The sequence below is a fragment of the Gavia stellata genome, chromosome 2 (assembly GCF_030936135.1).
Source record: "Gavia stellata isolate bGavSte3 chromosome 2, bGavSte3.hap2, whole genome shotgun sequence".
NCBI classification, from domain to species: domain Eukaryota; kingdom Metazoa; phylum Chordata; class Aves; order Gaviiformes; family Gaviidae; genus Gavia; species Gavia stellata.
Genome location: NC_082595.1, coordinates 19,967,295 through 19,989,735, shown reverse-complemented (window position 1 = coordinate 19,989,735; position 22,441 = coordinate 19,967,295). Strand labels below are relative to the sequence as shown.

The following is a 22,441-nucleotide window of genomic DNA, read 5'->3' as shown; positions in this document are numbered from 1 at the left end:
GTGACTGCCAGGGCTTGCCGGAGCGAGGTGGTGCGGGCACAGCCTCGCCAGGCACGAGGGAAGGAGAAGAGACCCAACAGTGGGTGACACCCGTTGGTACCACCGTGCTCAGCCCTGGCACCAGGTCAACAAGCCCTGGGACGAGGTGCAGCGTAGAGCTTCACCCAGTTAAGCTGGGGTGTCAGCAGCGTGGGGCAGTGCCATGTCACCCCCAAACCCTTTCCCAGTGGAAAGTCGCTTCCTCTTCTCTTTCCAGCCCCGGTTTCCGTGTGCACCGAGCCTTTTCCTCGGAGCAAAGGTGGAAGGAGCCCGCCCAGCCCGGCGCTACCCCTCCATCCCCGGGAGCTGGGAGGGGGTGACAGCAGCCAGGACCGCGCCAGCAGCCCCGGGAAATCCCTTCCCGATCGCTGTGAGCGGCCGCTGCGCCTTTAATTTCCCCTCCCACCGCCTTCCCAGCTTTGTTCGTACATCCTGCCCGCCGAAACCCCACCTTCCGCGGGGCCGTGCCGAGCTGGGCTGGGCTGTAGCGGGCAGGGCGGTGGCGGCGGCAGCTTCCGTAAGTCCATCCCTCCCCCCACCCCCCCTTATCCGACCCCCAGCACGGGCTTAGCACCGGGGGGTCTTCGCCGCCGCAGGGACGTCCGCCCCCGCGGCGGAGGAGCTCTGCCCGCCCGGCGGCGGGGGCCCGCCCGGCTGCTTCCCCCGAGCTCTGAGCGGCTCCAGGCTTGCCTATCCCCCCCAACCCCTTTTTATCCGCGGGGATTTTTGCATTAGATAACGCAGCCGCAGACACCCGGAGGCTTCCCAGTCAGGGCGGTGAGTAAATTGGGTAGAGCAGCGACCCGGGATGCGATGCCAACCCCAAGCCGATGCCGCATCTCCTCGAGGGGATGCGGGAACATAAAGGGGAGCTTGTGGGAAAGGAGGATCTTTGTCATCCGGAGAGCTGGGAAGGGCCTGAGAGCTGCTTGCGCAGTGTGGGTCCATACGGACGGCTGTGGCCCCTTGCCCTGAGCTGAATATGCGGCAGGATGCGGTGTCTGGGCCTGGCTGGTTTTAAGGAAGGGAGCTCCCCCTTTCTTCGATCTCCGCGAGCAGCCGGCGAACCAGAGGTCTGCAGAGATTTTTGGCTGGACTTCAGCAATGATGCTGTCCAGGGGTTTTTCAGTATGTGCTAAGGTGCACAAGGTATTGGGGACCTTGTGGGGACCAGCATGTCTTTCTGCTGCCGCCTGGGAGGGATCAGAGGTGCCTCCAATACTCGAAAGCATAATACTGTGGTTGGATGTTGCCTGGTGTGGAAAACTGCCCTGGGGGCTTGGCTTGTCTGCATGCTGTTTCCTCCCCCCTTGGAGGACCTGCAGTGTCCATCAGCATCACCCTGTGGGGAGTGTCAGCAACCAACCCCATCGCTTAAGGCCCAGTGTAGCTCCTGCCCCATCCTGGGGTCTGAAATGCTTTTCCTCGCTCTGCGCTTGCGTGACCTCCATCTGCCACTGAGCACAACCTTCCCGAGTATTTTGAGCCACAGAGCTAAGAATAACTTGCACGGTGCCCGTGTCTGGGTTGCACATAGCTCCCCGTGTCTGCGGCCATGTCCAGTGCCAGTAGGCAGGGTGGGAAAGGGTGCAGAGAGCCTGGCAGGGGCTGTGGGCAGGGGGAGTTCCCCAGCCCTTGGCGGGCTGCAGTGTGAGTGATGGGGAGGTGGGAGCTGGAGGCTGTGTGGGCAGCTGCATTTGGGATTCCTCCTCCCGCAGCCCCTCTAGGCTCTGGGCAGCGACTTGGACTGGAGGAGCCATCCCACCAGCTCTGCAGGCAACGAGTGCCTCACTGCTGGGAGAGGCTGCCAGGGTGCTGGCTGCAGAGCAGGAGTTGGAGGGAGGAGATGATGGAAAAGGGCTGCACCCCATGGATTTGGAGCCATCGTAGAGGAGAGAAGGGCTGGCACTGCCTTGTAGAAGGATAGTGGGTTTAGGGCATCCCAGAGCAGGTGGAGTGATGGGGAGGAGTAGATTTTCCTCCTGAAAAGCTTCTGGTTAGGGCAGCCCCTTAGGTTAGCAGCCGGGTTTATGCCCTAAGCACATGCCAAGAGCTTGCACCCTTTTTGCTGTTGCCTGCCTTCCCTTAGCTATCACAGCACTTTAGGACAAGGAGAGCTGCCTCTCCGGAGCCAGGCTGCACACCGCTCCCCTGGGACGGGGCGCTGGGGAGGCAGCAGGCCAGCACTGGCATCCTAGCCTGCTGCTCTGAGTGGGTTGCTGGCTCCTGGGTTATTTACCTGAGGACTGCTCAGAGAAACCTCTGGAGTATTCAGCAACAGCCCTGCCGAGCAGGACCTGAGATGGCTGGGGAGTGGGGCAGGCTAAGCTGCAAACGCTGGTGGGCCCGTGGTGGTGGCACCTGCCCCACTGCCCTGCTGCAGGTGACCCTGCTTGCATGGGGGTTGGACCAGACAGCCCCCCGGGGCCCCTTCCAGCCTGGGCAGTGCGGTGGGTGTGAGCGCGGGGTCCTGCCATAGGTGCCTGAGCAGGGCTGAGGGCAGCTGGGCGCAGGGAGGGGAGCTGGGGCTTGCCCCACTGCAGCAGGTGCAGTGGGTCAGGGCTTCGGGGCCAGGCATGCCCCGCAGCTGTGTCACGCCCGTTCAAAGCGCCTGGCCATGAGCTGCCGGTTAAACACCCCAGGAGGAAGACCTGTGGCAAGGCCTTCACCAGGGCAAGGGACCGGTGCGGTGGGGGGGCTCTGGGGGGTCTGCCCTGCCCCAGTCTCCTGGTCCTGGGGTGCCCTGCTGCACCCCGCATCCCTTCCCCGGTGCCTCTCAGCAGGCTGCTCTGCGGGCCACCGGCGAGGCTTGAGTCACCCTCCCTGCATGTGTGCCGTCCCGCCTCTTCCTTCCCTCGTCCTCCGCTGGCCCCGTAGATAGAGCTGTGTCTTCGCCCCGCTGGGCTCCTCCCTTCCTGGTCCTATTGACTCAGGGCTCAGGCAGCCGGGGCAGCTTGAGAGGGAAAAGGAGAGGCGCCCGGGGCTGGGAGAAGCTGTAGAGCAGCCGCTGACGCCCTCCCGGCTGTGACGGGCGAGGAGGAGCCAGGATGAGAGAAGGTCCCGGAAAAGCTGCGCCTGGAGGAGAGGCTGTCGGGGTGGAAAGTGCCTGAAATTCCTCCGGGCTCGGCCTTTCTGCACAGCAGGGACTGGACAGGACAGGAGAGCCATGGCTTGGCCATTGGTGGGCTGCCTCCTCCCAGACAGCCCTCAAAGCCGCTCCGCTCCTTTGGTGTCCCCTGCGATGGCCGGGCTGAAGGCCATGGCTCAGAACGGGGCTGCTGCCAGGGATGGGATCTGGGGAGGTCCTCCTGGCATATGGGCCCACCCTGGGGATGCTCTGTGTGCCGGCTCTGTTCTCTGCCCCGGGGCAATGCTGACAGAAAAGGTCCCTGCCGTGGGGGTGCTGGGGAATTGGGGATCCAGCCTCCAAGCCTGGCACTGTGTGAAATGGCTGACGTCCCCGGGGGTGCACAGGTACCGGGCCCTGCCTCAGTCCGGCCATGCCCGTTTTGTTGCAGGGAGTGGAGCTGAAGGTAGCGCTGCCGGTGCCCAGCCATGATGCCCTTTGGTGGGATGGCTGCCCGTCTGCAGAGGGACCGCCTGAGAGCCGAGGGGGTCGGCCAACACAACAACGCCATCAAGTACCTCAACCAGGACTATGAGGCCCTCAAACAGGAGTGCATTGAGAGCGGCACCCTCTTTAGGGACCCCCAGTTTCCAGCCGGCCCCTCTGCTCTCGGATTCAAGGAGCTGGGCCCACACTCCAGCAAGACGCGGGGAGTGGAGTGGAAGCGTCCGTCGGTAAGTGCTGGGCTTGCTTCTCCTCGGGCTGGGCTGGCGTCCCTGCCCTGCAGTGTCTGCAGATGTGGTTTGCCAAGCTGTGGCCTGGCCCTGGCCTGCTCTTCTCAGTGCTCCAAGTCCCTGGAGTGCCTCATAGCATCCTTTCCCAAGGGCCTAGAGCAATGCCCCATGAGTGTCTGCTCAGAAAAGCGTCATTTCTAGCAGGCCCTGCTTCCTCTGGGCAGCAGACCGTGGGCTTTAAAATGGGTGGGCTATGTCATTGCTTCTAGGTGTCGTGGCATGGATGTGTCACCCTCGGTGACAGGGGCTTTTGAGGGTGTATATCCTCTGGTGCCACAAGTGCAAGGGGAATGCCATTAGTCTGTCTAGCCATGTCCTCCCATGGCTACAGCAGAAGATCTTGCCTTGCCTTACTGTGATGGCCTTGGGATTGCAGTTAAGCGGATTTCCCTGGCAGAGGGCAGGTGGGGTGCATCTCTTGGGGACCGTATACCCTTCCTCCCGAGTCAGAGCTGCAGGGGGTGCCAGCCCCCCAGAAGCCCAGGCCCTGCTGAGATCCAGCACCAGCATCTGATTTTCTCCTCCTCCTGCAGGAATTAGTGGAGGACCCTCAGTTCATCGTTGGTGGTGCAACCCGGACGGACATCTGCCAGGGGGCTCTGGGTGAGTGCTGGAGCTCTGTGCCTGGACCTTGGTCCAGAGAGCAGTGGCTGGGGAGGGTTGGCGTGGCTGGTGAAGAGGTGTTTGTATAAGGTTGAGGGTGGACCAGTTTCACAGCACCTTTCCCCAGGCCCGTGCAGCGCATTTTCGTGCCAGCCTCTGCACAACCATCTCTGTACCAAAGCCTCCCTTCCCATTTAGTGTGGTGGAAGCTGGAAGGCGGGGGCCACCCTGTGCCTACTGCTGGCTCTAGACTAAGGCTCCATGAGAATGGGTTGACGTGTGCATAGCCTGACCATGCTAAGATCAGGGGAGATGCTGGGTGGATCCATGCCTGACGTGTGCCAACAACAACGCCAGGAGCTGCTCCAAAGAGCTCCCTGCTTTGGTAAATGGTGAGGGATGGCAGCTGGATGACAGTAATAAACTGAGGTGAGGATGTGCTGGTCATGACAAAGTGCTTGCAAAGCAACACAGTGTGGCAGAAGGGAATTGAGAAGAGAGCTATGAAGTACAAGTGGTGATCTGTAATTTCTCCAGGGGTGTCTCCCAAAGCAAAGGCACTGAGACAAGGAGAGCAGTGTTAATGGGCTCTGTAGGCTGGCAGGACTGGCAACTGGGATTTTGTGGTCATCAGAATGAGATCTGGGTACCACCAAGAGTGTCATCCGTATCTGGATCAAGTTAGGCACTTGACTGGGAGTATTGTGTATGTTAGCACACATAGTATGCTGGTTTCAGGGCTGACCACATTTAATGCATCCAGTAATTAGAACAAACTTGAGGTGGTAACTGGAGCATGTTTACAGCCCAGAGCAGTGCGGTGGTGTTCAATTGGTCATTAAAAAGTCTGAAATGCCATTTTGTCAAACCACAGCCTGGTACAGGTTATCCAGGCTCAAGGCTAAGGTGTGACAGGCTTCAAAGGCAAAAAAGAAAGGGGAACCAAGGCAAAGAATTTAAAGCGCAGTGCTGGCCTGGAGCAGCACTTGTGGTTAAGAGCACTTGGAAGGAAAAGTGTGGTGGTGTTGCTAGCAATTTGAGAAGCTGGGGCAGCAGCATTAAACCTCTCGCCTGACAAAATGGGGTTTTTTTAATGCAAAGTGTAATTCCGCTGCAGAACTCCACTGTCTGAGATGTGGAGGGCAGTCATACGAATGAGTCTCGGGAAGGTCTAGATATACGGCTCCAGGAGGGGGCTGTTGGTGCTGATTGTAGGTGGTGATAGGGACACAGGCTCCAGGCCAGGGAGGATCATTCACTGTTGCCTTGAGCTAATACTTCTCGCCGAGGCAGCCTGAACAAGCCTGGCTCTCTGAGCTCCATTTGTCTGCGGGACCCTCTCTGGTTTCTCCACATGCTTTTTGAGCTGGGGAGCCCCAAACATTTGCAAGGAGAGCACACCGTGGACTCCTACACATCCGCTGCCTACCCTACCAGCTGGGGAGGTGGTGGGTGCTCACACTGGCTTCCTCTCTTTCCCCAGGTGACTGCTGGCTGCTGGCTGCCATCGGCTCCCTCACACTCAATGAGGAGCTCCTGCACCGCGTGGTGCCCCATGGGCAGAGCTTCCAGGAGGACTATGCTGGCATCTTCCACTTCCAGGTGGGCTGGGAGCTCCTGGCCCTCCACAGCTGGTTGGCTGGGGGTGGGAGGGAGGGTGGTGGCTTGAGGGCATCCCTCTGGGGTGGGGATGAGGAGGTCGTGTGATGCTCCAAGCTCACCCCACTCTCTCCTGACCCCCCAGATCTGGCAGTTCGGTGAGTGGGTGGACGTGGTGGTGGACGACCAGCTGCCCACCAAGGATGGGGAGCTCCTGTTTGTGCACTCAGCAGAGTGCACTGAGTTCTGGAGTGCTCTGCTGGAGAAGGCCTATGCCAAGTGAGTACCCCCATGGTGGGCATGTGGGCAGGTGGGGGACAGGGCACCTCACTGCGTGGGGCAGAGGGGAGGAGGTGTCTTCTATCCCTGGCCCTGCTTGCGCTGGGTGCCTGGGGAGCAGCAGTGTGCTATGTCCTCGTCACCTCACGTGCCCCTCTTGCTGGCTGGTGCTCAGGCTGAACGGCTGCTACGAGTCGCTCTCAGGGGGCAGCACCACCGAGGGCTTCGAGGACTTCACCGGCGGCGTGGCAGAGATGTACGACCTCAAGCGGCCGCCACGCAACATGGGCCACATCATCCGCAAGGCGCTGGAGAGGGGGTCCCTGCTGGGCTGCTCCATCGATGTAAGTGGTGCGCCTGGATGAGCCAGGGGCCCTGCCCCAGCAACGACCAAAGTGAGGCCTCACAGCCTGAGATCGTGTCAGCAGTTCCCTCGCTGGAACACCAGGCAGGAGGTTACTTCTTTCCCCTCTTAGCAGAGCACCCTTTCCAGAGCCAGCCTGGTGGCCCTGGGGCACAGCAAGTGGGGCTGCAGCCCAGCTGCTGGCAACCGGCTCCTTTGGATGGAGCGGAAATGTCCATCTCAAGCGTGGGCTGTTGAACAAGGGTCTGCTTATAGCTCTGGCCATGTCTTACGTCAGCATCTGAGAATGACTTGGAGCAGGGTTTTCCATCCATTCCCTCTCATGAAATCCTTTTCTTGCTTTCTGAAGTTGGGTGGTTCCCTGATGGACCTTCAGGGTCTTCTGGCTGGGAAACTGTCTTTATGTTGTCTTCAGTCAGCAGCCTTTGAGCAGAGGGTGCTGGTACCTGCTGCTTTTCTTGGCTGGAGCAGTGCAAAGCAAGGGGAATTCCCCATGCAGTGGAGGGAAGAAGGGATAAGACTACCTGAATTTAATCGTATTCACTTGAGCTTTGCACAATCTCCTCAGATCACAAGTGCCTTTGATATGGAAGCGGTGACCTTCAAGAAGCTGGTGAAGGGCCACGCCTATTCTGTCACAGCTTTCAGAGACGTGAGTTGGCTATGTGAGACTTTAATAGCAGTAAAATAGCCTGGCCAGTGGCATGGGCTCAACCTCCTGTGTCTGGTGGCTGGCAGGTGAACTACCGGGGTCAGCAGGAACAGCTTATCCGCATCAGAAACCCCTGGGGTCAGGTGGAGTGGACTGGAGCCTGGAGCGATGGGTGAGTTGGACAGATGGGACTTCAGTCCTGCTGCTGGCAGGCCAGCAGGCACTGCACACACAGCAATCGAGTGCACGGCACTGCTGAGGGGAAGTTTGCAGCGTGCAGTGCCCTTTGCATCGGCGAGGGGGGCAGTTGAGGGCCAGCTCTGAAGTGCTCTCGAATCACCTTGAGTAGTCCTCATCTAATTGTCTCTCTTCTGCTACTCCAGCTCCTCCGAGTGGGAGAACATTGACCCTGGTGACAGGGAAGAGCTGCAGCTGAAGATGGAAGATGGAGAGTTCTGGTGAGTGCCAGAGCAAAATGCTGCTCATCTTCAGCAGCTAGCCTGAGAAGGGGCAGAGGAGCTGGGCAGAGATCTCATGGTCCTGCTTCACCTGAAACGCATGACCTGCTTTTATGAGCTGGCTTTCCAGCACCGGAGAGCCTGCTAACATTTTGTCGTGTGATCTAGTTAATTATTTTCCTATCTTCAAGGAAATTCAGCCTGACTAATGCAAAATAAATATCTAGGAAGGGTAAACATCCCTTCTTCCCCAAACCCAGCAGTGGAATTTAAATGAGCTATAAATGCTCAGGGTAAAAGATCTTGCTGTCACTTAATTCTCCCAAAATGTTCGCTGGGTCCAGAGCTGCTTGTGCTCTCCTCCCTGCCCCCCAGCAGTGTCCTGGCCTCAGCCTCTGCCTGCCTCCTGCAGGATGTCTTTCCGGGACTTCATGAGGGAGTTCTCCAGGCTGGAGATCTGCAACCTGACCCCTGATGCCCTCACCAAGGATGAGCTCAGCAGGTGGCATACGCAGGTGTTCGAGGGCACGTGGCGCCGGGGGAGCACTGCCGGGGGCTGCAGAAATCACCCAGGTACCTCCCCCCCACACATCTCCGCTCTTGGCAGCACGATTGAGCCAGGTGTCTTATCCATGTGTCCTCTTCCTACCAGCCACATTCTGGATCAATCCACAGTTTAAGATCAAGCTGCTGGAAGAGGACGATGACCCCGGGGACGATGAGGTGGCCTGCAGCTTCCTGGTGGCTCTGATGCAGAAGCATCGGCGGCGGGAGCGGCGGGTGGGGGGCGACATGCACACCATCGGCTTCGCTGTCTACGAGGTAACCCCTGCCCACCCCGATGCTGCTTCCTTGGGACCAGCTCAGCCCTGCCAGTCCTGCCTGGACCTGGCATCCGAGTCCTCAAGGAAACCTTTTCCACCTGCTTTGGCTGGTCTGTGGCTTAATGTCCCCTGTCCCATGCTGTAAGGGATAGGGGCAGGTAATGGGATTCTGATTATTTTTTTTCCCTTTTCTCTCCTCCCTGCAGGTTCCTGAGGAGGTACGTCCTGAGCTGCCAGAGCCTACCCCCTCTTGGAGGGGAGTGCACGAGTGGGCAGGAATGGGTTAATGCACATGCATACAGGCATGTGCACCCAGTGGGGAGCTACCAGAGCTATCGCTTCGCTGGCAGTGGCTAGGGTGCTAATGGGTCCACGCAGGAGGGATGGCTCCTGCTGGGATGGGCAGGGCAGGGATGTCCTGCCCAATGGGGCTAGCTTGGGTCCCGCTGCTCCCTGTGGGTCCCCCTCATTGCGGGCCTGTAGTCCACAAGCACGTTCATTCTCCCAGGCCCAGGGCAGCCAGAACGTGCACTTGAAGAAGGACTTCTTCCTGCGAAACCAGTCCCGGGCACGGTCCGAGACCTTCATCAACCTGCGGGAGGTGAGCAACCAGATCCGGCTGCCCCCCGGTGAGTACATCGTTGTGCCCTCCACCTTCGAGCCGCACAAGGAGGCCGACTTCGTCCTGCGGGTCTTCACCGAGAAGCAGTCGGACACAGCGTGAGTCCCTGCCTGGCCAGGGGACGCCCTGTGTCTGTGAGCGGTGGGATATTTCCCCACCGCAGGCAGCCTGCTGGCTGGGGACCCTACTCATCACTTTGGTTTCCTCCTTTCTGCCTGCAGAGAGCTGGACGAGGAGATCTCAGCAGATCTGGCAGATGAGGTAGGAGCCGCCACTTTGGTTCAGTTGGTGCTGAGGCTCTGGGGCTTTGGAGGGGAGCTGCAGGCAGGAGGTGGCTGCCTGGGTTTGGGATGTCACTGTGGTTGCAGAGGGGCTGGCACGGTCGAGGTGATGGGGATGTGGGAAGTAAAAAAGATTAGAAGAACAAAGAAGAGCTTCCTTTCCAGTTTGGGTTTGCTGAGCCTGGGAGGCAGGGCAGAGGCTGGGTTTGACCACTAACCTCTTCTTTCTGGCCTGCGTCACGCCAGGAGGAAATAACTGAGGATGACATAGAGGACGGCTTCAAGAACATGTTCCAGCAGCTGGCAGGGGAGGTGGGTACGACTGCATTGAGCTCTGGGGGGCCCTGGCCTGGGAAGGAGACAGGATGGGAGCCCTGGCCGTGAGAGCTCCAGCCCACCCCACGCTCACTCAGTCCCATCCTGCAGACAAGTCCATCTCTGCCACGGCTCAGCCCAGCTGCCCCCAGGGGTGGTGTGACAAGAGCAGATTTGGTGAAGGGGCATCCAGCTGTGGCCCAAAGTCTTCTGGGCATGCAGGAAATGCAATGGCACCCTGATGTTTTGTGACTAAGGGAGAGATGTTTAGGCAGGAGGGGGAGAATGGCCACAAGTGGGCTGGAGAGCAGGCAAAGCTTGCTGCTAACTCTGATCCTGCTGCAGGACATGGAAATCAGCGTCTTCGAGCTCCGGACTATTCTGAACAGAGTCATCGCTAGGCGTAAGTGCTGCCCTTCCCGCCCCTTGCTCCCTGCGGCCCAGGCCTGCTCAGCAGGTTGGGTTTTGATGCACATGCTCAACCTCATCCTTCCTCCTCAGACAAAGATCTGAAGACAGATGGGTTCAGCCTGGACTCCTGCCGCAACATGGTCAACCTGATGGATGTATCCTCTTGACGCTGCGGGCAGAGGCCGGCTTCCCTGGTGCTCACACTGCTGGCAGCAAGCCTTCGCAGGAGCTGGGACTTGGCTCTCCAACTGTCCCGAGGCTGTTCAGTCAGGGGAAGGAAGGAAGGAAGGGGTCCTTGTGGCTTCAGGGCCACCTGCCCTACACCCCTGGGCTTTAGCAGCAGTTTTTTTGGAAAGGGCCATCAGTTCCCCTGCTTGCTTTGGGCCCTGGATCCACCAGTCCCAGCCCAGTCCCACTCGTACCTTCAACCTTCCCCTCCAGGAACCTTCCCTTCCCTGCTGGCTTCCCCGCCTGATGTGCCATGATGCCACCCAGCCTTTGAGGCGCTCCTGGAAGGGAACAAGGGCTGTTGGGCTTCTTTCCACCCAAACCACCCTGTCCAGCAGTTGAGGATGAGAGGTGTAAAGCAACAGGAGCCTGTGTTCCTGCTTGCACAAGGACATGCAGCTGAGGGGTCAGGCGAGGGTAGAGGAGCACCTCCGAGCCCTTCTCCAGCCTGGCCCTGCAGCTTCCCTTTTGCAGCAGGCCAGCCCGGTTTTGCTCAAGGGACACCACAGCGATGTGCTTCCTACAGCAGCAGCACAGCTGCTCCCAGGGAGTAGCATGGCAGCTAGTTTAAGCCTTGCACTTTCCCCACCGGGTTGTGGGCTCCAATCTTGCTGATGCTGCAGGACAGAGAGGGGAAGTTGGGGGGGGAAATTGGGCAGGCCAAGTGTGGCCAGGTTTTTCTCGCCTCAGGTGGCTGGGATCTGATGGCTTTGCCTTTATGCCTCCCCCTTTGCTGGCTGCTTTCTCCTTGACCCTCTGCTCCCCAGAAAGATGGCAGTGCCCGCCTTGGGCTGGTGGAGTTCCAGATCCTGTGGAACAAGATCCGCAGCTGGCTGGTGAGGGGGAGTGGGGGCCATGGTGTACTGCGCAGGGGTAGCACCCCTCCTGGGGCAGCAGGGTGAGGGGACAACCAGGCTGGAGGCCACAGGAGACCCTGCCCTTCACATCCTCTGTGATGTTTTTGCAGACGATCTTCCGCCAGCATGACCTGGATAAGTCGGGCACCATGAGCTCCTATGAGATGCGCATGGCTTTAGAGTCAGCCGGTAGGTCTGGAGGAGGATGGGGCAGGGTTGGGGGCTGGGGAGGGGGCTCCAGCTGTCAGAACCCTGTCCCAAGTAGCTGGAGAAGAGTGAAACCAGCCTGTATTGTGTGCTTGGAGCCAACCTGTAGTGGTAGTGAGATGTGGCCCATGTCTGCGCTGGCCTCTCTCCAACCCAGCTGTGCCAAGTGCTGGAGCCTCAGAGTTAGGGATGCACACAAGGTGGTCCCAGCCTCTGTCCTCCTGTGACCTGCAGGATCCCATCCTGGCAAAGCAGAGGCCTGGGGTGGTTCAGTAAGTTAACTAGTCGTATGGCTCCAGGGAGAGCATCCCCTCTTCCTGCTGAGGCTGGGCACTGTGCCCTTCCTTGAGGGGGTTGGTGGCCCCTTCGGGTGGGGGCAGGGACTTTCATAGTTACATTCTCCTTTCCTGCCTCCCTGTGGTGCTGACTGCTCTCTACTTTGCAGGTTTCAAGCTGAACAACAAGCTGCATCAGGTGGTGGTGGCCCGCTATGCAGATGCTGACATGGGTGTGGACTTTGACAACTTTGTCTGCTGCCTTGTAAAGCTGGAGGCCATGTTCAGTGAGTGGTGGCTCTGAGGCAGGGAGGGCAGGGGCAGAGGCATGCGTTGCTCACCTTGCTCTTGTGCTCCTGCAGGGTTCTTCCACAGCATGGACCCCGAAGGCACTGGCACCGCCGTCATGAACCTCTCTGAGGTGAGAGCTCAGGGCAGTGGGAGGTGGGGTGGGAGCCAAGGGGACAAGGCATTAGAGTGAATGGAGCACCTGGGGTGGATGGTAGAAAGCCCTCCAGCCCCTGGGGTAGGGAAAGAACCCGTAAAAGATAAAGATGAGAAAATGGGATTGCTGCAGGCTCTGTGTTTCTTGGAGGGCTGTCAAAGTTGACACAATGAGGGCATGTCAAAAATGCACCAGCCCTTGCTCATCCCTTCTCCCTCTCCTTCCCAGTGGCTGCTGCTGACGATGTGCGGCTAGGAGCCATGACAGATCTGCTGTGGCTGGGACACCCCGGCAGGCCAGGCCCTTGGATCTGTGGACACAGGATACTCTTCCCCCCTTGCTCCATCCCACGCTGAGCCACCAGCCCTGCCTCCCAGCAAGCCTCATGCCACCATCTCCGGTGGACCAGGGGTCAAGGCAGGCAGGGGGTGCCCTTCTCCTCTTCTGGGCTGGCCTTCTTTCCACTCCCACCCCTCCTCTCTCCCACCCCCGAACAGGAGGAGGGCAAGCAGCATGGGGTACCTGTGCAACCCTGCACTGAGCTTGGTGGGAGTGAAGGAACAGGCTGGGGGCTGGCTGCAGAGCAGAGAGAGGCAGGAGTTGCAGGGGAAAGAGAGGGGGGACTCATATCGCTTGCTCTAGTGTTGTCCTATCCCTGCTGGCATGCATTGCCTATCTCTGCACAGGCCTGGGAGCATCAGCAGGTACTGCCTTGCTCAGGCAGATGCAGTGGGTTCCCAGGGAGCCGGAGCAGCCTTCTGGGAGGAGGAAGGGCCATACTCTTCTTCTTGAAGCCCTTGCACTGCACTCATCACCACTAAGCATGACCAAAGTATGGAGCCACTGGCTCTTTCTAGGTGGCCTTCAACACATCCCTGCAACTTAAGCACTGAATGTTTGGGGGCTCCCCCACCACATGAACACGTGCCACCCTGTAGTGCAGCAGAAGCTCTTTTCTTCTGTGTGGGAACAGCACTGCCACCACCATCACAACGGCTTGGCTTCCCCTCCCATCCCTGGGAGCTCCTCCACTGCCCCTGCTTATGGCCCACAGCAGGGCTTGGAGGGGCCAGCACCTAAAAGGCAATGCCTTCCCCCAGAGAGGAGGGGGGGGGTGGTTTGGGGGGGTGTTCTGCACACAGTTGTGAGGGTTTTCCCCCTTTCCTTCACCCTCCCACACTGCTACACTCTCCTCTTCCCTTAGGCTCCTTTGCCCAGTGCGGATGGGCTCCAGTGCCAACATATTTGCACTTTGTGCTCCTCCACTCCCCTCACCTTCTTCTGGGGTAACGGGGTGGCTCCAGCTTGGTGGTGGGTGACAGCCCGTCCTTTGCCCTGTAGATGCAGGCAGGCAGTTAGCTTCCCCCAGACCCCTGTCATCGCTGGAGGATGCACCTGCAGCAATAACCACTGCTGCCCGCCTGGCAGCTCTGCTTCCTCACCCCACTCACTGCGCACTCCAGGAATAAATCCAGATCTGTTGGACATGTGGCCCAGGCAGTGATTTGGGGGTTGCGCCTTCCCTCTGCTTGCCATGGCCTGGGCTGGGGGAATGAGATGCAGAGCCAAGCCCAAGGCGTGCTGCTTGCCCAGCCTGGGCCATGGGTGGAGGAGCACCACCAGATACAGGTCTTGCCGTGGGGATGCGGGGGTCCATATCCCCTACGATTTTATAAAACTCGCCTCTTCCTTTGCAGGGGCGCCTTAACACTGACACAGAGGGGCAGCACCATTTAAAAGAGAGGTGTAAGGGAGCACTGCTCTTCAAAGTGAGAGCAAGCAGAAGCTGCTAGCGGGGCTCTTTGGTTATCCCAGGGATTTTTCAAGTGGAGGAAAAGCCAGTGCTTGCTCCCTGGTGTCAGTGGGAGGAGGAGTGCATTAGCACCGGGCTGGGATGGGGGGCCGGGGCAGCTTCACCCCAGCCTCTACCCCAGGGATGTGGGTGCAGCCGTGCTCCTGCTCAGCTAGGGGAGCCCTGGGTCTGGCCACAGTGTCCCAAAGGCCTCCCCAGGGCACTGCCAGGTGCCTCTGCCATGCAAGCGGCTGGAGCAGTTTAAACTCACTGTCCCCATGCCTTACCAACGGCCCGGCAGTGGCTGACGGCAGATGAGGCTAGGTTTGGCCCAGCGGACTTTGCACTGGGGTGGATTAACGGTTTACTGCCCTGGCTGGCCCCTTGACAAGGTCTCCTCTGCTGGTGGCAGAGCTGGGGTCTGCTCTTAAAGAAATGGGTCTTGGGGAGGTTGGGGAGGGGAAAGAGGGTCTGCTTGGATAGGATGGAGTTAACTGTGGAGCGGGTGGGAGTGGAGGGCAGCCTGGAGCTCTGGACCCTGGAAAGGGACTACAGGAGGTATGTGACCCTGGGTAGGGGCTGTGGGAGGTCAGAGTTTTCCCCTGCTTCCTTTGAGGCCATGCAAGTTACAGCTAGAGGCAAAAGCCTTCCACGAAAACAACAGCGGAGGGCTGGGAGGTGGTGCTTTTCGATGCATGGCTCAGAGCTGGACTTGCTGTCAGCGTGTGCACCCTGCCCCTTGCTGACACCCCAGAAGGGCATCGAAGCCCAGATGGCCCTAGGTGCTCAGCATTTGGAAGAGGAGTGCCCTTGCACATCTTACCCTCCTGGCATCTCCATATCCCTCACGTGGGTGCCCTTTGTGCCAGCCCAGCTCTCCGGGACCACTCTCCCCATGACAAGGCAGCACTCAGCTCTGGGGCAAGCCAGCCTGGCTCAGAGAGCTGAGGTGCAACAGCAGGAGGGAGCAAACCCCCAGCCACCTTCCCAGGCTGCCCTCTCCTCCCGAGGCTCCCCAGGGCTGGATGGAGGTGGGCTACTGGCACTTGGCTCTTGGCTACCTGTGAGCTAAGCTGCCCCCTGTGGGTGCGTTGGTGCTTGCCAGCCCGGGCTCCCTGCTCCTCCGTGCAACCCCAAAGCCCCTGGGAAACAAGGGCTGGAGGCAGGGGGATGGGACACAGGGGCAAGCATGCAGAGCTGTCATCACTGTCCCAGCTGCAGGGCCTTGTCATGCGCACACAGGCCCGATTGTAGGGCACAGTGACGCCCTGGCTTTGGGATGACAGGTGCCCCCGGCGTAGCCTTACCAGAAGCCCCCTCCCTCCCTCCCTCTGGGTGCCAGCTGCCAAATCCCTTCCCTCACTGGCCCCGGCAGCTGGCAGGCCGGTATCGGCAGGGGGTTGGCAGGCAGGGGGTCCCCAGCTGCCAGCTAACGCCACGAGGAGTAGCCTGGCTCGTCCCCCTTGTTGCAAAGGGGACAAGGAGGAGGATCAGCAGAGTCCTTAAATGCTGGTGTAAGGTGAGGAGCAAGAGGGGCTGGGGGCTAGATGTGGCCAAAACTGCTCTTAGCTTTGGGTTTGTCTTGCCTTGGGCACTAGCTAGTGAAAGCCAGCCCACTCCCACCTTTCCCACACCTATCCCAGGGGTCTGTGTTGGGTGGGAGTGCCCAAGGTGGGCAGGTACCACTGCTCCGGGTGGCACAGCACCACTGCTCCTGCTCCCCAGCATCTCCTCCCGCACCCTGTGCCCCGGCCTCCCGGAGCCACCTGCCCATCCTGGGGGTCCCCCCTCTCCCACCAGTTGCTCATGTCCATCCTCCAGGAGGGGCGGGGGGGCAGGACCACCACCCGTCCCCACCTGGCCCCACCAGCTGCCCCAGCAGCTGGGCTCTGGCCCTGTCTCCCCCTCAGCTGTGCTTCACTCTGCCCCGGGCCCGCGGCCGCAGGAATGTCAGTCCCGTGGGCACAAGAGGCCTTTGTGTGAATGGAGCCGGCGGGTGGAGGCCATGGCCCAGGCCAGCAGCCCGAGCCGGGACTGGGGAGAGCCGCAGCTGAAGGCACGTGTGTGGGCAGCAGCTGCCACCAGCATGGCCTCTCAGCTCCCAGCCAGGCTCGGCAGCGTTCCCCTTGCTGCAGGGGCTGTCAGGGAGGAAAGCCTCCTCCCCATCCTCCTTGCCCCTCCAGCACCAGCAGCTGGGCTGTGGGAGCACCCTGCAGCCACTGCCAGCCTGGGGAGCAGCGCCAACACCAGCACAGAGCTGGTACCTCCATGGCGAACCTTGGCACCCGTGCCAAGGGATGCCGTGGGCTCAGGACCCTGCGAGGGGAGCGAGAGGGCTGGGGGTGCGGGGTGGAGGCCGACAGCACGGGGCAGCAGCTGCTGGATTCGGCCTTTTTCGACAGCTGTCGTCTCAGCGCCAGCAACGGGGAATGTGCTTGGGCTGGGGCTTTCCAGGGCCTGGCCACGGTGTGTTAAACAAACTATTTATAGCACTTGCATCCCTCCCCGGCAGGAATGGCCCGCGTTCCTCCTGCGCGGGGCCAGGCGCTCGGGTGCCATCAGTGTCCCCACCACCAATGCCCTCTCAGGTCCCCACTAGAAGGATGAGGTCTCCTCACAGAAATGACTCTTGGCCACTTCTCATCTTCCTTCCCCGACCCCCACCCATTTCTGTTAGCTCCCAGTGCCATGCCCAGAGCAAGATTTGCAGCAAATCTCACACACCTTGTGAAGAGATGCCCAAGGGTCGTGCCCTTCTTCCCAGCATCCCTGCTCCCTGCTAAATCCTCTGGACCCTTAACCATGCAACAGCCGCTTTAATCGTTGGCAGGTGCCGATGGTTGCTCTGTCCCTTGCGCCTGCCCCTGAGGTGGCACAAGGGTCTCACCCTCCCATGACGCAGAGATGCTGTCCTGGGAGCAGGCTGGGTGCTGGCAGGTCACTCATGGGGCAAAGGCCAGGGATTTGGCCCCCTCTCAAAGCCTGTGCCAGCTTTGCCTGTCGGCTGATGGGGCATGGGGCTGCTCATCTGCCCTGCCCTCCGCCGACAGGCAGCAGCGACCAAGAGGGGTCGTGCCCAGAGGTAGCACAGCCGCATCCTGCCCAAAGGCTGGAGGGTTCTGCAGCCCTGACCCTCCAACTGTGTCCTCCAAGGTGGCCGCCCAGCGGGTCATCCTCTCCCAGAGAAAACAGAGGTGCTGGCTGGCTCCAGCCCCGGGATCTGTCCAGAGGATGTGTGGGCTGTGAGCTCACCCCTGCTCAGCAGCAAGAAGGAAGGGGCTGGGCTTTGGGCGTGCTGAATCCCCAGGGTTTTGGGATAGCGGGGAAGAGAAGACAAGAAGACAACTCTGCACAGTCCTGCCACTACCCTGAGGACAGACTTGCAGCTGGGCTCCTTCCAGCCCTGCTCTCCCATTGTCGGTGGTGCTCTGTCCACAGGCTTCCCAGGACCCTCTGCCCACCTCATGCCGCCTGGGAGCATCTCCTGCTGCTTGTTTGCTGATGCCCAGCTGCTAAACTGACCAACCGAGAGAAACAAGTGCTAGAGAGGGGTACGCAGTCCCTCTTTGGGCTCAGGAAGTGGATCCCAGCCCTCTCTGACAATTAAATAGGGATACTTGGTTGTGCCATTGGTATGTTAAAAAAAAGTGGACACCCGAAAGGAAGTGGCCTTGATATGTACCGGGCAGAAAAGGAGCCAGCCACCTGGTGAGGGATTTTGAGCCCCTTGGTGAAGAGGGATGGATAGGCAAGAAAAAGAGTCGAGAGAAAGACAGAGCAGTGACTGCAGAGGCAGGAAGTCCTCCGTGGATCAGAGAGGTTACAGCACAGCCCTACACACCTTGGCCCATGGAACACATGGGTACACAGGACTCCGGTGCCCTAAACCTTGCGTTTGGAAGTAGATACTGGGGAGATTTTGTTTTCTTTCGAGGTTGCATTCTCTTCCCAGCTCTGTGCCTGACTCAGCAGAGGAGCAGGGCTAAGTCCCTTCACCTCCCTAGGCTGTGCTTTTGCCCAACTGTGAAGGGAGGCTAAAGCCCCTGACCTTCCAGATAGGGAAAGGGGCTCGGCAATGTCTCTGCATTTTTGGCAGAAATAAAAATCTGCCTCTTTACAAGTCCCAAGAGCTTGGCAAACAAGGCTTGCCCCACTTTCCACCCAGTGCTGGGATGTTGCAAGCATCTGGCTCTCACAGCAGGCTAACCCCTCCTGCTGTTACCTGCGCTCGCTCCCTAGGAAGGAGCAGGTTTCTGCAGAGGCCACACATTGAAGCCCCATTGTTCCCAAGGGATTTTCCACCCCCCTCCTTGTGTATCTCTGCCACGTAACCCTCAGACGCAATGCCCCTAAGAAGGTGCTGCAACACCTCTGCACCCGGCTGACACCTCCCTTTCCCCGTGGGACTGAAAGACAGGATTCCCCCGGCAGGCATGGTAGGATGGGCGGTTCCCCCGGCTCAGGCACAGCTTGTCCTAGGAATAGGTAAGGCTCTCTGGGAAATAAGATCTCTGTTCCCTTCCATCACTGCAGTCGCTACCGCTTACCAGGGACACTGCACTTTTCATCCGAGTGGTCCCCAGCCTGCTCAGAGGCAGGGTGCTGCAAGGGCCCTCTGCACAGGGAGGGGATATTTCTGCTGGGGCTGTACTGCTGGGGAAATCAAGGCACCAAGCGAGGCAGCGACTTACCCAGGGTCAGTCGCAGCACAGCGAACCCAGGAGTCACAAGAGAAGGCCAAGCACTGCACCCGCTGCCTCCCTGGTAAAAGGGGAGAAGCTCCCTCCCAGGGAAATGTAAACCCTGACACAGCTGCAGCAAAGCTTTGGCTCCTGCTTCCTTCGCCCGGGTTCTTCCCACTCCCCACAACACCGCTGGAGTGGGGCCAGCAGCAGCACGCAGCAGAGCAGTGCGCTTGCGCTGGAGCCCTCTGACCGCAGCAGACCCGGAGCCCGGGAGGCTCCGGGAGGCCAGTCCCAAGGGGCTGACGTCAGCCCCGGTCCTTGCAGCTCCCCTTGAGCCGTTGGGGAGCTGTTTCTGGTTTCGGCACATGGTGTCTTTGTGCTGAGGCACGGCCAGCCTGTTTTCCTCATCCATGGCTGGCTCCTTGAGAGGAATCCGCAGGGCTGGGAAAGGTCACCCTGGCTGAACTAACCTTGGATGGGACTCGCTGGGCAAGGGACAGCTTGCATCAGGCAGGCTGGGAGGCGGAGCAGTAGCTTTCAGTCCCTTGTGTCTGTTCATTCTCCTAAATTCTGCTTGAGTGGGAGCCAAGAGTAGGGCCTTGGCAGGGTTTTTGAAGGGAACAACAAGGGGAGGAAGTGAAGCCAGGCAGCCACCAGGAACAAAACAAAGGTTAGGCGCAGGAGGGAAGCGGAAGGGCACAGACGTGAGACATGGACCTTCCTGCCTGCACCCTCACACTGGCTAGCTTGCACTTCCCTGGTCTGCAGGGCCCTGGCTGCTTGCCCCAAGCTAGCTCAGCTTGGGAGCACAGCTGGAAAGCATGGGACACTGGTTACCAGCCTGCTTTGGAGCCCCACGTTGAGCCAGATCACAGCTCTTCCCCAGGGGAGGGCTCCCTGGGGCATCCCTTGCCCGCTCTCCTTGGCAGTATGCCGGGTCTGCATTCCTGGCCCTTGTGGGAGCAGGGTGGCAATTGCTGGCGCTGGCAGAGAATGACAGGCAAGCATAATTTGGACGCGGCTGCCTGCTCAGGGGCTTCAGCGAAGCCTTGTGGTGAAACAGGACCCCATCCTGCCAGCCCACATTTCTGTGGTGGGCAGATGTTGTTCCTCCCTCACCCCCCTTTCCGCCCCGGCACTGCCACCCCGACAAATGAGGTCCTGGGCTCAGGAGCAGTATCACTTTCAGGGAGCATGTGTCTGGCCTGGGAGGAGGGGGCATTTAAATGGGCAGCTGTTTTTTTTTGTTGTTGTCCCTTGCTCGGGAGCTGTTCCTGCCATTTGGGGTGGTGGCAGGTCCACCTGGGGGGAGCTGAGCAGTACCGGCTCCTCTAGGAGAAAGGGCTGAGCAGTGTCCCAGAGCAGGAAGGATCCCAAGGAGGGTAAGAGTAACCAGGGGAAGAGGTGGGGGGGAGAGCGGTCCCCTCCACTGCTTCTCCTCCGAGCCTCCCCCAGGCAGCCCCCCGCTCCCAGAGGGGTGCGGACCCCCGCGCACCACGCTTGGGCTCCCGCATCCCGCTCGGGTCGGAAGCTCCGAAGCGCGAGGAGCTCCTGGGCACCCCCCGATCCGCCAAGGCGCCTGGGGGGGCGGAGGGGGCTGACGGTGCGCCCGCAGGCTCGGGGGGCAGCATGCCCGCCCCGCCACTGGCCGCCCCGCTGCTGCGCGCCCTGCTCGCCCGCCTGCTGCCGCTGGCCCGCAAGCGCCTCCTGCCGCCGCTCCGCCGCCTGGGGCGCCGGCTGCGCTCCCGGGAGAGCCGCCAGGCCCTGCTCACCTGCCTGCTCTGCCTCCTCAACCTGCGCAAGAAGGTGGACGACTGAAGCCGGCCGGGGCAGGGCAGGGCAGGGCAGGGCGCGGCGACTCTCCCCCGCCTCCCCTGCCCGCCGCGGGAGGAGGGACCCGGGCAGGGGAGGGGACGCGCCCCGGCGGGGGCGGGAGGGTCCGCCCAGGCAGCCGAGGCCGGACGGCTGCCCGCGCCTTGCCGCTGCGGCCATGGGAGCCGGGCCGCCCCCCGCCCCGCTGCCCCCCGCCGCGGGGCCGCCCCGCTGAGTGCCCCCGCGGGAAGGGGCGGCCCCGCCGCCGCCGCCGCCGCCCGTCCCGGGGAAGGAGCCGGCGCCGCCCGGGCAGTCTCCATCACCGGCGCTCCCGGGCGGCGGGGGCCCCGCGCTGCCGCTTCGCCCCGCGGTGCCCGGGCCGGGCCCCACGGCTGCCCCTCTGCCCGCCGGCGGCGGCGGGGAAGGCGAGGATGTCGGGCAGCACGGCGAGGAAGGTCCAGCCCTTCACCATCAGCACCAAGCTCTCGCTGCCCAAGTGTGCCGCCGACTTCCCCGGGGACGCCTGCCCCGGCATCGCCCTCGCCTCGGCTCTGGACAACCACCGCGGCCTCCGCCGCAGCCTCAACGAGCGCATCTCCCTCTACCTGGCCCAAACCCGGGCCAGCCCCGCCGCCCCCGAGGGCCGCCCCCACAGCCCCAGCCCCGGCGAGGAAGCGGGGACCGACGAGGAGCGGCTGAACCGCAACTCCCTCGCCCGCTCCATTAAGAAGATCACGCTGTCCAACTGGCATGGGGAGGCTGGTGCAGGGGACGCAGGGGGACCTGGGGACCCTGCCCGGACCGGCGGCGAGAGGAACCACAACAACAACAACAGCAGGACAGGGAAAGCTCAGTTCAAGGTAAGCGCTCCCCGTACCCTGCACCCCGCTGTCTCCCTGGCTTCCTTGCGGTTCCCCGTTCCTGGCTGCCATGGGACGGGTAGGTCCTGGGGAGGCTGCGCCCAGGCTGGGGATTCCTGATGCCTTCACCCCACAGCCTCCAGGCAGCACTCGCTACAGGGCTCCTGGTGTAGTTGCTTTTCCTCCTGCCTCCCTCCCCACGCACTTCTCTGTACCATCAGGCTGGAAGGCAGGAGGTCTTTGCGGGCGAACTGGAGAGAGCTTTCCCTGGGGCTAAGATGACCCAGAAAAGCTCTGCCTCAGAGCCCAGCTATGGAGGGCTCAGCTCTTGGGATGCCCATGATGATGCAGTTGTGTGCGGGGATCTGGGAACTCACTCTCCCGTTTACCAGAGGGGAAACAGAGGCTGGGAGAAGGGAAGTGACTCATGAAGGGCCACACAGCCAGGCAGAGCTGGGACAAGGCTAAAGTAGGACCCAGGGCTCCCGGCACCCCACCCTCCAAATCTCAGTGCTAGCAGTCGCTGAGGTCCGAATCCTCCATCAGTGCTGGAGCCAGGAGACCCCCTGTGTGGCTGGGATGGGGTGGAAGGCAGTTCAGAGACCTCGCCATCGCTGGCAAGAGCAGGCAGGAACTCCTTGGGATTTAACCCTGACCTGCAACAGCTGGTTTCCCGGCGGGATAGCGCTAGGGAGAGCCGCACAGCCCACTGCCAAAACCCTCGTCTTTATTGCCAATAAAGGCCAGGCACAGCCTCACAAGAGCTGCCGCTTCCTCCGGCACGCAGGCAGCTCCTCGCTGGGCAGCCGGAGTCTGCGCAGCCCAAGGGGCATCGGCACAAGGGCTCCCCTCTTTCATATAAGGTAGGGACACATGCTTGGCATGGTAGTGTGGTGCGGGACTCCCTGGAGGCTGCCAGGATCGGCCCCTCCTGCCTGTCCGGCCTGGGGAGGTGGAGCTGGAAGGGGGGGC

General features: G+C 60.8%; 1 protein-coding gene across 1 annotated transcript; it reads left to right on the top strand.

Annotated features, from left to right (window-relative positions):
• Positions 1-516: 516 nt before the first annotated feature.
• On the top strand, positions 517-13,805 carry CAPN11 (calpain 11). The gene is made up of 22 exons (XM_059835854.1): positions 517-556; positions 3,558-3,840; positions 4,434-4,503; positions 5,987-6,105; positions 6,248-6,381; positions 6,557-6,725; positions 7,314-7,397; positions 7,484-7,569; positions 7,781-7,855; positions 8,268-8,428; positions 8,508-8,677; positions 8,886-8,897; positions 9,188-9,399; positions 9,523-9,562; positions 9,829-9,894; positions 10,243-10,300; positions 10,399-10,463; positions 11,304-11,372; positions 11,504-11,582; positions 12,046-12,162; positions 12,238-12,296; positions 12,549-13,805. The coding sequence occupies exons 2-22, from the start codon at positions 3,595-3,597 to the stop codon at positions 12,573-12,575; spliced, it is 2,118 nt and encodes a 705-aa protein (XP_059691837.1). The 5' UTR covers positions 517-556; positions 3,558-3,594; the 3' UTR covers positions 12,576-13,805.
• The last annotated feature ends 8,636 nt before the right edge of the window (positions 13,806-22,441 follow it).